General features: G+C 34.8%; 1 protein-coding gene across 1 annotated transcript; it reads right to left on the reverse strand.

Moving 5' to 3' along the window:
• Positions 1–1223: 1223 nt before the first annotated feature.
• On the reverse strand, positions 1224–11151 carry LOC129323082 (probable cytosolic oligopeptidase A). The gene is made up of 17 exons (XM_054969637.1): positions 10725–11151; positions 10389–10556; positions 9978–10101; positions 9247–9323; positions 8364–8507; positions 8010–8240; positions 7853–7943; positions 7418–7539; positions 6643–6750; positions 6316–6561; positions 5175–5320; positions 4617–4734; positions 3676–3835; positions 3536–3567; positions 3362–3427; positions 1913–1984; positions 1224–1783 (listed from the first exon to the last, which is right to left on the reverse strand). The coding sequence occupies exons 1-17, from the start codon at positions 11112–11114 to the stop codon at positions 1703–1705; spliced, it is 2376 nt and encodes a 791-aa protein (XP_054825612.1). The 5' UTR covers positions 11115–11151; the 3' UTR covers positions 1224–1702.
• Between the last annotated feature and the right edge of the window lie 941 nt (positions 11152–12092).

A 12092-nucleotide genomic window follows, 5' to 3' on the forward strand; every position in this document is an offset into this window, starting at 1 on the left:
CAATTCCATACTCTAAAATCTAGTGTACCAAACATGAGAGTTTTTGGAAGGGAAGGGAAGCCTCCCCTCTTCTTATTTGGTTAGTGATTAATAAAAGAAGGAAAGGGGAACCCCTTGTTTGATTAAAAAATAAGAGAGGCCTCTCCCCTTCCAACCCTCTCCTCCAATTTGAGATTTTTTGTAAAGGAGAGGAGAGAAAAATAATTACAACAAATTTACATATTTATTTTAAAATATTAAACTACTTTTAATATTAAAAGATTATATATTATCTTTCTTTTTCTCGTTCTTATAATAAAATAAATTTTATCACCTTATAAAAATTAATATATAATTTTTTAATATATAAAATTTTAATATTTTTATTAGACTCACTAATAAAATATAATTCATTTTTCAAATTTTTTTATTAATATAAGTTTATATTCTTAAAATAAAAACTTAATAAATTTTAATATAATATTTTTTAAAGCAAAAATAAATATCAAGTTAAATTAGATAAAAAAAATTGTTAATTTATTTTTTATTTACCTTCCCTTTCCTTTCTTCTTAAATCAAAAACAATGGTTTATTAAAACTCCTCTCCGCTCCCCCTTCATCCCACACCTTAAAGCTTTATGAGACCCACTTCATAGAATATAATAAATAAATAATACCTTGTTTTCTTAGTTACCTACAAAAACAATCTTATTCAAGATATAATCAAACATTAAATGTAAAAACATTTGTCCTCAGAAATTCAAACTTCAATTTCACCAAATCTTTCTACTAAATCAAACTCTTATAATTAAATAAATAATACTCTCTCCCTTCCCAATTATAAAATACTTTTAGACAAAATTTTACATATCAATAAATTTCATTAAATACACTTAACAATCTTATCCTTTTAAAACAAAATATAAACATTCAAAAATACATATAATTTAATATATTGAAAAGAAAAATGACAAAAATTAATTATATAAAAAGAAAGAATAATATTAAAATTAATGCATTTGATAAAACCTTAACATACTCAAAATATTTTATATTTTGAAATAAAAAAAATTCCTTCAAAAGTAATTGGAACGGAGGGAGTACTCACCAATTATCATGCATTTAAGTTTTTAAAACATTCGATTCATTTTCTTATTTATCCCGTCAATAACAGTATCATCATCACCTCAAATTTTATCATTCATTGTAAACGAGGCATAGAATATGAAGCCAAGTCTCCACTATTATCTAAAAGAAAAATAAATTGACCGAAATTTATCTTCATAACCATTTTGCCCACACACACTCTCCCTCCATATAAGGCGGAGTCCTAAACCCGGATAAAGAGGATTGTGATCAACGAAAAACTCTTTGCTGAATCCTCACATGAAGATGGAGAGAGGCAGATTCCTTGGCCTCTACGTGGAATCGAGAGAGCTTTTACTTTCCATTCACTATTTCCGATGAATCTCCAAGAAGCCGTGCTTCCATGATACAAATTATTCAATTAAGAACTCCTTGCACAACAAAATCACTAAATGACAGACTCCAACGTTTGGATGATAATGCAAAACTCAGCTCATCAGCAAGGTAGACACAGACGACACGCAGACCAGTGAAACAAGTCTGCCTTCTCCAGAAGCTTATGCCATGAAATAACAAAACATTGGAGCCCACCAGCCTGCCTCTACCTAACCTAACATACTGGAGATCAACAACTCCATCAAGCTGCAGCTGGTAATAGGCCATTGTGCCTGAGCAATGCGTCTGGTGTTGGTTCTCTGCCCCGGAATTGTACAAAGACCTGCATAGCCGTTAGATAAGAACAAGATGATTAATACACAGAAAGGTAGTCATAGTGATTGAGATGATTCTTAGGGTTTTTATTATCAAAACTACACAACCAGAATATTGAAGCTGGGCTAAGATGTACCTCCAATGGTGCCTTGCCACCACCAAGAGCAAGAATGGACTCTCGGAACCTCTGCCCTGTTTCTTTCACGGCCTATGGAAAATGCATAAAAATGGTCGCAGCTCAGAAGTAAACATGTAACGAGGGGGAAAGGCTTAACATCTAAAAATCACAAATCGTGTGCAAGCGTAATGACAGGAAACAGTAGCTCCTAGCTTTGCATGAGACTATGAGTGTCACCAATTAAGGAGAATGACATAAGAAAATGATGTTGAAAATGAGAGAATACGCCGCAGAAACTGAATTTGAGATGCTATTGCCTAAAGTTCACTCCTCGCAAAGCATGATACCGTCCTTAACAACATAGGAAGAACTGAAGTCCAAACCACTAGAGTCACAAGCACCGAAGTCTGAAGACTGCTGCTGTATGAGTGCATGTAAACCTTATGACACGGCCAACAAAGCAAAACTCAGCTAGCTTCATCATTCTCTAAATGAATATTTTGGATAGACGGGGGCAGGAAACTATCTCTAAGTTCTCGATTATTAATGAGAACTCCATGTTTACCAATGGTAACTTCAAATAAATCATCATTGTCACTTATAGTGACAATGTTGCGCACTACACCACACAAGGAGCACAACTGAATCTTCCAATGACTTGACAGCATGCCATTAGTTAAACAAAAAGAAGACTTAAGTGCAGTTCTTTATAACTTTGCCATAAAGTAACCCAATTAAAACATTACAAAGTATGTTGATGTAAACCAGCAAGGGGAAGGGGAAGAGAGGAAAGAGAAAGGAGGAAGAGATATAGAGAAGAAAAGGAGAGATAGAAGAAATATAAAGGGGGGCCCTCAAATATCCAATATTTATTCAAAGCACCAAAAGGTCTAACAATAAGAAAAACTTGGGGCTAAAATATTGATAATAATTAAATTTAAAATAGTTTGAAAAGATAAGATAATGATCAGATAAATGTTAATTAATACTTATTCAAAATAAATCAATAAGACAATCCAGATATCCCTATTTAAATAAAATATCATGATCTTAATAAAACAGGCTTGTAATTGTCTTAGGATGATGATTGTGATGACGAAATAATCCTGACTTTCCTTAATCTCATATTTTATCATATGTTCTTCAATAATAATGACATTGTGTAATCAAAAAACAAAAAGCTGGTTGGAGAACCATACACTTGTCATGTTCTAATTGAGAAATGATATATCAAAAATATAAAAACTACATAAATGGTTTTTCCTTTCACAGCTTCTGCCATTTGGAGCCAAAAAAAAAAAAGAATAGGCAATAAATGTAGATGGACAATACTAATTATCTTCTAATTGCTAAAACATTTTATTTTATTACTAATAAATTCGTCAAATGGGAGATTCAGAAGATTAAACACAGACAAGTTTCTGGAGCAAGAACTCGATCCTTATTGACAGGGTTTTCAAATAATACCTTGCTGTCATCCAATCCAGCATCCTCAAATGCAGAGAAAGCATCTGCAGACAACACTTCAGCCCACTGTATAATAGAAAAATTCATCATAAGATATAATTAAAAGAGGATCACAATGTCAAAGAGCCTCACAACTTCAGAAACGTGCTTCAACATTAAAGCAACTCAGAATACCTTATAACTGTAGTATCCAGCCGCATAGCCCCCTGTACATAGCAGAACCCGAAACATGCACAGTATTAGGTTTAAAGGAGGAACAGTGGAAAACAGGTAACAAAGCAGGTTTTCAAAGATACACAAGAAGCAGAGCAAACCAGCAAATATATGGCTAAAACTGCATAGGAACCTATCTTCTGGGACTGGAGGAAGCACTTGAGTTCGCTTGGAAACTCTCCGATCAACATCATAGATAGATTCAGATCCCCCTGGAACATATTTTGTATGGAGCTCCAAATCTAAACTTGCAAATCTTAACTGCAGATCATATTTTACAGGTAATAAATCAGAGGTCATGTCATGTATTTCAAGACATAACTAATGTAAAAAGGACAGTAAATTCAAAAATATAAACTACGGGATTCATGGCATTCAGGTTACGTAGTTTGCTGAATAGGGCCCAAGGAAATAGCTTTATGATAAATGCAATCATAAGTTCAATTCTATTATCATTTTTCTCTATGACACTTGTAATCAATTTAATTCTGCCCTTCAGACACATACAACTAGACACAACCCAAAAAACAAAAAAACAAAAAACATCATCATCATCATAACCTTTGCTTTTTAAAGCTACGCAATAGCAGTAAGGGATTCGTACTGAAACTCTATCTTACGGAATTGATGACAGGTATTTCTGTGTTTCCTTCACATTTTAAATGCCTGATAAAAGCCCTTTTTTTTTTTTTGCCAAAAGCATTATAACTAATCCTGGATAAAAGGCAATTTCCTCCCTGCCCCCAAATGAAAAATGAATAGTCATCATAAACTATTCCTGAAGCAACAAAAACAAAACAAAAACAACACAAAACAAAACAAAGAAAAACAAAAACAAAAAACAAAGATATATTCCAAGACAACTGGAAACAAAGGATAAATTTTGTTCCAGTTGCACAAATTTTTTAATTTATCATATTGACATACCATACAATGCCATCAAGAACAGGACCAAAACTTAAATGCCAAATTGGTACGAGTGATGGAAGTAACTTTCAAACACATACAAAAAAGTAATAATTAGCCAATGTATTATAATGACCTGTCGAAGACTTAGACTGCCAGCACGGAAGGTCCTAGCAGCAACAAGTTTCAAATATATATCTTCAGGGAGACTCTCCCCAGTTTCAAAGTGCTTTGCGATGCCCATTAAAGTCTCTCTGTCAAGGGCCAAAAAAAAAAATTTTCATAAATGTCTGAGATACATTTAAAATCATGAAGTTCAATGGAAAATTAACAATAAAATAGGGTTAAACTGCTAGTATTAATCTACAACCAAATCACCAGATGGGTAAATCATAAATATGGTGCTAAAATGGACCAAATCACTGGGAACCACCAGTAGAAAGCCCAATGATTTTCCCTCTTAAACCAAAAGATGAAGAAAATGGAGGTATATTATAAATCAAGAGTATATAGCACCATAAGCACAATGAAATGTTGGAAAAGATTAGTCAGAAGCTGCTACATACTCCAATCAAAACAAGGCTGGAGCACATATTATATACATTACATGCACAACCATGTCAGGTAAAACAATGGTCAGTATTATAGCAACATCCAAATATTTAGATCCAATGAACCTGTATTCTTAAATTACCTATGGTAACACCAATTTTCCATGAATTGAGAAGGCAGCTCAACAGCATCCCACTCTATCCCTCGAATACCAGCAACCAGACCCTCATCTTGCTTGGTAAGCATATGTTGAAGTGCATGACCAAATTCATGGAAGACAGTCTCAACCTGAGAGAGAAGACAGGAAAGAAAAGAGCAACCATCTGTCAACCCATTATAACAAATGACAATATGCTGCCCATTGCATAATTAGAATTTTCAATACTTTATTTTATTGCAAGTCAGTGCAAACTTAATGATTGGCGAATTTTTCTTTTAATGGTATTCAATGATCAGTGAATTTTAATCAGATCAGTTTGTTGTTGTGAGTAGTTTAACAGTTGGAAGAAGCATGAGAATGTTTGATAGCATGACTTGTTTGCAACATGAATTTTCCTGGTCAAATTTTTTAAAACCAAAAACAGGTCAAAAAATTGAATTCAATACAGGCAATTTCTCAATCAAGATAATTCTCTAGCACCTCCCAGTCTGCAAGATATTGATTGAATTATTAATTATTAATAAGATATACAATATAGAACTCTGGCGTTACTAATGACGGTCAGTTTCACTCACGTTCACACTATAAGACCTTGACATGATTGATTCTACTCACAGTTAGGAATTACAGGTTCCTAACTTGAACATTCTGTCCAGCAGCCAGATAAAGCCAACAAATAAAAATCCAACCCCTCATTTACTTAAGGGATATCTTTTTTCCCCCATTCTTTAATTGAGAAATAATTTTTCCACAAAACACTCAATCTTTGAAATATGTCCTGGCATACAGAGCCAATAGAAATATACTGAGAGAAACCATATATGCATATTTTAACCAAACATTAAAACCTGGGAACCTCATAATGAATGCCAATCTTACAAACTAAATCTAGCCCAGCCTCTAACAAAGCGCCTGAAATCTTCCAAGTGCATCAAATCACACCAAATACTCCCAGTAGCAGTTAGTGCAGAAATGAAGAACTTAAATGGTGGATCATGTATACACAGAGCTCTAGAGAACTTTGCCTAAGCTGCATATTATGGTTGCTTTACACATAGCTATATTTATTAATTAGAGCTACAAAACATAAATAAATAAGCACAATGATGAAAATTGAAATCACCTCGCGGAATGTCATCAAACTTGGCTTGTCCCCTACAGGTGGTGTCTGATTACACACCATGTGGGCAACAGGCAACCTTGCAGTGGTACCATCACGTGATAATACACGGCTGCGAGCAAGAACTTCATCCATCCATGCACCTTGTCTTTTTTCAGAAGGACGGCTATACGGATCAAAATAGAAGTATGCAATAGGACCGCCTGAAGAATCTTTAACACGATAGAATCTAACATCTTTATTCCAGACCTATACAAACATATTCATGGGTTAGTTTTTAAGATTGATGTTACCCAGTACAAGAAGCTAAGAATATTTGCATTTTATTACCGGTGCTAGACCATCAGCTTGCTCAATTTCAATGCCAAAAAGTGTCTTTGCAAGGTTAAAAAGTCCATCCATAACCTTAGGCAGAGAGAAATATGGACGTAGTTCTTCCTGCACGACACAGCACCAGAAATCTGAGCTTTCTATTGCAAATAAAAAGTTACTCAATAACCAAAGAAAGGCTAAAATACAATCAAAACAAAAAGCCTTTAAGCAGTCTGTTCATTATCCTAGAACGATTATCAGGTTCAATTACAAAGGGGGAAAAGATTAAAAGAAACAGAACCTTGAAACAGTATTCATTGTTCAATGGACTAAACAAAGACTAACAGGTCATCAACGAGGACTGAGGAAGATATTCTTAATATGGCTGTTATAAATAAAAATGAGATTCTCAACTCTGTCCAGCCTGAAACCTTCAGATCACCTAACCAACAACAGATGTTGACACAATCAATTGGACCCATAACTTAAGGGTAGCCCATCAAATTTTGTCAAGCTCTAATTAAACCCTCTGCTACACGCCCACTTAGAATTTGAAAGGCATAACAGAACAAACACAATGAACTCTCCCAAAAAAGGGTGGAATAAAATTTGAACAATCTTGTAAAATTCCAAATTTGGCTATCGTGTCTTCCAGTCAGTGGTCACTTCATGGCTTCAAAGTGTGCTATTCATGGCAACTTCCTATCAATGCAAGTGCCCAAGTGTGTGAGAGTGTGAGTGTGTGTGTGAGAGAGAGAGAGAGAGAGAGAGAGAGAGTGAGTGAGGGGACGACCTCATTAATGTCAAATTTTGATTCACGGAGCCTCTCACTCCAAAAGTTGACATCCCAATGTGTCAAATCATCAGCTTCTGGTGCACCCTGACTTTTGGAGAATTTCTTAAGGTCTTCCAAATCTGCAGGCAAAAACATACAACACTTGCATTCTCACATGCCAAAAGGAAAGGACTAAAATAATAATAGTGCGAATTGCATTTCAAAAGGAAAGTGACCATAGCTTAGAATCCTGCATAAAATACACAGTTCTTCACTCTATTTAGGGGGGGTTGTTTTTCTTAAACACCAAACAGAAATATTTGAAATAAAAAACAGAGAATTCAGCCATTAACTTGCAAGTGTACATGCCCACATAAAACTAAGAAACAACCAAGAACTAGATGCAATTTGGAGTATGACCCAAACATAGAAACAAAACACATTTGAGAGTACCTTGCACAGCAGGATCCCAAGAAGCTCTGCGAAGCTTTTCTAGAAGTTCTTCTGCTTTATCAACAGTGGCCATTTTAGTTGCCATGCTTACCTGTAGGTTACACATCAGCAACCGACAATAGGACTCACTGTTATTCTCAAAACAAAAATATTATACCTCAGCATAATTATTGTAGTTGAGAAGCTTGGCCTTCTCCAACCTAAGCTTTAAAATTTGGTCAATGATTCCTGTATTATCCAGATCTCCACTAGATGCTCGTTTTACAAATGCCTGATAGACTTCCTCTCGCAGAGATCGATTCCGAGCATGTTGCATAACAGCCATATAACTTGGAGCATCCAACGTGATTACCCAAGGCCCATTCTCAGCTGTGGCATTTTCATGCCCCTGCACTCACGGATCACATTAGCATTCAAAAAGGCAACTAACTTCCACAAGTTTAGGAATAAATTATAACCCATAGCTGAATAACAGAATGAGTAATACAAATAATATTTCGACAAGACATACCTTAGACACTGCACTTTGTGCAGCCAGTCCAAGAGCAGTAGCAGGTAATCCTTCTATCTCTTTCTTATCCGTGATTAATTTTTCAAACTTCTTTGTAGCATCCAGAACATTCTCCCCAAATTTTTGTGATAACTTTTCCAGCTCCTGCATATGAAATCATGGTTATCACAATTGAAACACACACACACACACAGGCAAAACAGAAAGCAATGAAACTGGAAAACTGATAGGTGATTGTAATAAGAAAAATTAGAGAATAGAGAGGAAGGGAGAGAGATACATAAGAACAGAGGGAATTAGAGAGAGAACAGCGAAAGATGAGAGAGGAGAGGAATCTGAATCTGACCGAATCTGAAATTTCTTATTAACTGTCATCAACAACCTTACAGTAGCTCAATGTCTATATGATTAATGGTCACCACTCACTACCAACCAGCTCTTATCATATTTACATAACAAAAACCTAAAGTGAGTGTGATATCAGTCACTGGACTTCACAGCAACTATGGAATATTGTAGTTGAGATATTAAGCCAAACCCTTGAGTGGCAAAAACCCATAAAAATGGAATTTAAATTTTCAAAAATTCATTACGGTTCCTATCCTATCTTTGTTTAGATTTTAACTTTTCTAGGCGAGACTAGTAATACCAGTTCACGCTGCTTATCATGTTCAAAATTTCAAAATATGGAAAATCACAATCCCGTGACCTCAACTTCCACCATTCAAAAGTTTAGTTGCTTCCATATAGCAGAGACAAGAATTTAACCAAAACCTAAAGTTCACATTCTACAAGGTAATAACAAAATATATCTACAATATCTGCAGCTTTTCGCATGCCACATATAGCAACTTTTCATACTTCCTCTGTTACAAAAGCCCACCTGTTCAATTTTATTAAAATGCTCTCTTTTATCATCTTCGAGGGCAACACCAGCAAGAACAGCCTCCTTTATTTGGTCTGCAAAGACACAAGTAAAATTGCCACTTGATAAAGTGAGATTACGCAAGTTCCACACAATATATTTTCTATGTCCAAGTAAAAAGGAAGTAAATGCTCTGAAATTATGCTTCAACATATAACTTATTTAATAACTTGCAAGAAAATTAATGCAGATATTTAAGAGTCAGACGGTTACAGTTACATAGCCCAGTATCAGATAACAAAGAGAAAATTCAAGAGATGAGATAATTCACAACAAAAATATATGCTTCACCCAAATTCGAATATCCATCATCTTTCATCTTTCACAACTAATACATAAGTATTGGAGTCAGAAGACAATAAAAAAAATGAATCGATTAAAAAATATTCCGCTCAGGAGACCAAGGAGCACCTAGAACTACCTCCTTCTACCCAAAACCAAACCCAACCACCTGATCTAAGTTCAGGAGAAAATTAACGTCTGATGAAAATAAAAAAGTATCAAAAGGAATATTTATCATAAAACTGCAAAAACATTATCCAAGTTGTGAAATAAGTAAACATAAGATCTAAACAGACACTTATATGTAACCCAGAGAGCAATACAATTCAAGCAACTAAGCATGAAAAATAACATGAACATAGATAAAACAATCACGAACAATTTCATGAGATATTTAAATTACGGACTTTCGACTATACGCTTGCGAGCATCACTTAATGTCTGCCAATCAGGAGATTCTCGAATAGCTTTGAATGCATTATAGATAGGTTTGCTTTGCCCCACACTAAGAAGAAATTTCACCTTTTCTGCCTGCAAACAAGTTAAGCGTTGTTAGCACAACAAAAGTAGGGCCCACCAAATTCCCGAAAGAAACACGCTATTTTAACCAAAACCAGAATAGTACAAAAGTAATCATCTGATCGGCGACTAGATATAGATAAAAAGAAACAGATCAACATCATGTAATATGAGAAATGCCCCGATGTCAAGAGTGCAGCAAATGAATCAATCTCCATTAAGTATTGCATGATATACCAAAAATTACAAACGCACAAGTTTGGCGGACAAAAGATATCAGAAGAAAAACAGAAAAATACCTGAACATCTTCAATGGCAGAACGGAGGTGCGGGTTATCCTTGACGGCCTTGAGATGATTGACAATTCCCCAAACAACGTACAACCGGTCTAAAATCCTCTCCAATGGTTCGACCAGCTTGGGCCACGAAGGCTCCACGGTACGCTCCAATTCCTCCAAATCAACTTCCTAAAAGCCACACCATGCATGCAGTCAAAATCGAGGGCATAAAATTGGAGGATCCGATCATCGCAAACGCAAGCAAGCAAACTACACTAACAAACGCAATCGAAAGAAGAACCCAATATGACAAAAGGCCAGGAAAAAAATAAACAAAGAAAGAAAGAAACATCAAACCAGCTTCTTCAGGAGGACCCGAATCCCAGGTCGAACGTGTTTAGCTTCGACGACATCGAAAGGAGGAAAGTCAAAGTCTTTAAGAAGTGGGTTTCCTTCAGGGGTCTCATCCAGTGAAGGGGCAGCCATTGATGGCGCGGAAACGGAAGAGCAGGTTAAAGAGCGAGAGAAGGATAGAGGTGCAGTGGACTTGTGAATGACGTCAAGGCAAAAGGAGAAGGAAGAAGACCAGAGAGGACAAGGATGAGATTTGGTTTTGGGGGTTTTGGAGTAAAGAAGGGAGTGAGAAGTGCGTTTAAGGAGTGGTTGGATGGAACGACAGACAGGGAAACGAGCAGCCATGAGGACGTTCATTATAAGAAGGGCACCTAGCAGAGCCCTATCTCTCATGCTTTTACGATTTTCAAAATTCGAATGTTCCGCAAGAAAATGCTTCGGATGGGCCTCGGCTTGTGATGTGAAGTATGAACCTTCTCTTTGTTCACTTCAATCAAAAAACAAAAAAACAAAATTACATTTAAAGGCCCCGTTCTTAACAATTTCAATCAATCGATTAAGTGTGTATTTAATTTTTCATTAGTCAAAAGTTAATTCATTTGATAAAAATTTATTATTATAATAAAATTTATGTTTATATGCCTTTTTTCAAAACTCAATTTGATGAATTAAAAATTATATGGATTATATATAATGAAAAATAATTTTAAATATATAATTATCAAAATAGACATTAATATTTATGATTTGTAATTTATGTTATAAAAATATTTTTTTCAAAAATATATATTTAAAAAATGTTAAATAACATAAAGTTTGCTAGGTTGAATAATAAGTTTTTAAAAATAAAAAATTTGATAGATTAAATAGGTTAAAATACATTAATATTAAAAATTAACACAATTAATTATTCATTATATAATGTATATTTTGATCGAATAGCACAAACTATAGTACTATTTAAAAGTCAAATACACAAAATGTTTGTTTTTGATAAATTTTATATGGATTTCTTTATTGGCAATAATTTATACAAATATAGATATATTGATATAAAAGAATGAACATAATAAAGACACGGACAAAGTTATAAAAACCAGACAAGACAAAATCCTCTTCCTTGTGTGAGAATTGGGGAACACGAGTATATGACCAAGTGATTACCAATGCAAAACTGTTCCTAAAAGCACCTTGGAGAAAATTCGACCAAGTTTTTGATAAATTGTCAGAGGTGATGCAGTATTACACTGAAGATGCAACCTAGATATGGTTTGGAGAATCAAGGTCTTCATCATCATGGGAACCTTTGATGACTCTGAGATGAGGAAACACAAATTGGAACCAAAAAAAATAGGAGTCTCCGATATGTTG

This window comes from Prosopis cineraria, unplaced genomic scaffold (genome assembly GCF_029017545.1).
Source record: "Prosopis cineraria cultivar Desert tree isolate PC_DT_omini unplaced genomic scaffold, ASM2901754v1 PC10, whole genome shotgun sequence".
NCBI lineage: Eukaryota > Viridiplantae > Streptophyta > Magnoliopsida > Fabales > Fabaceae > Prosopis > Prosopis cineraria.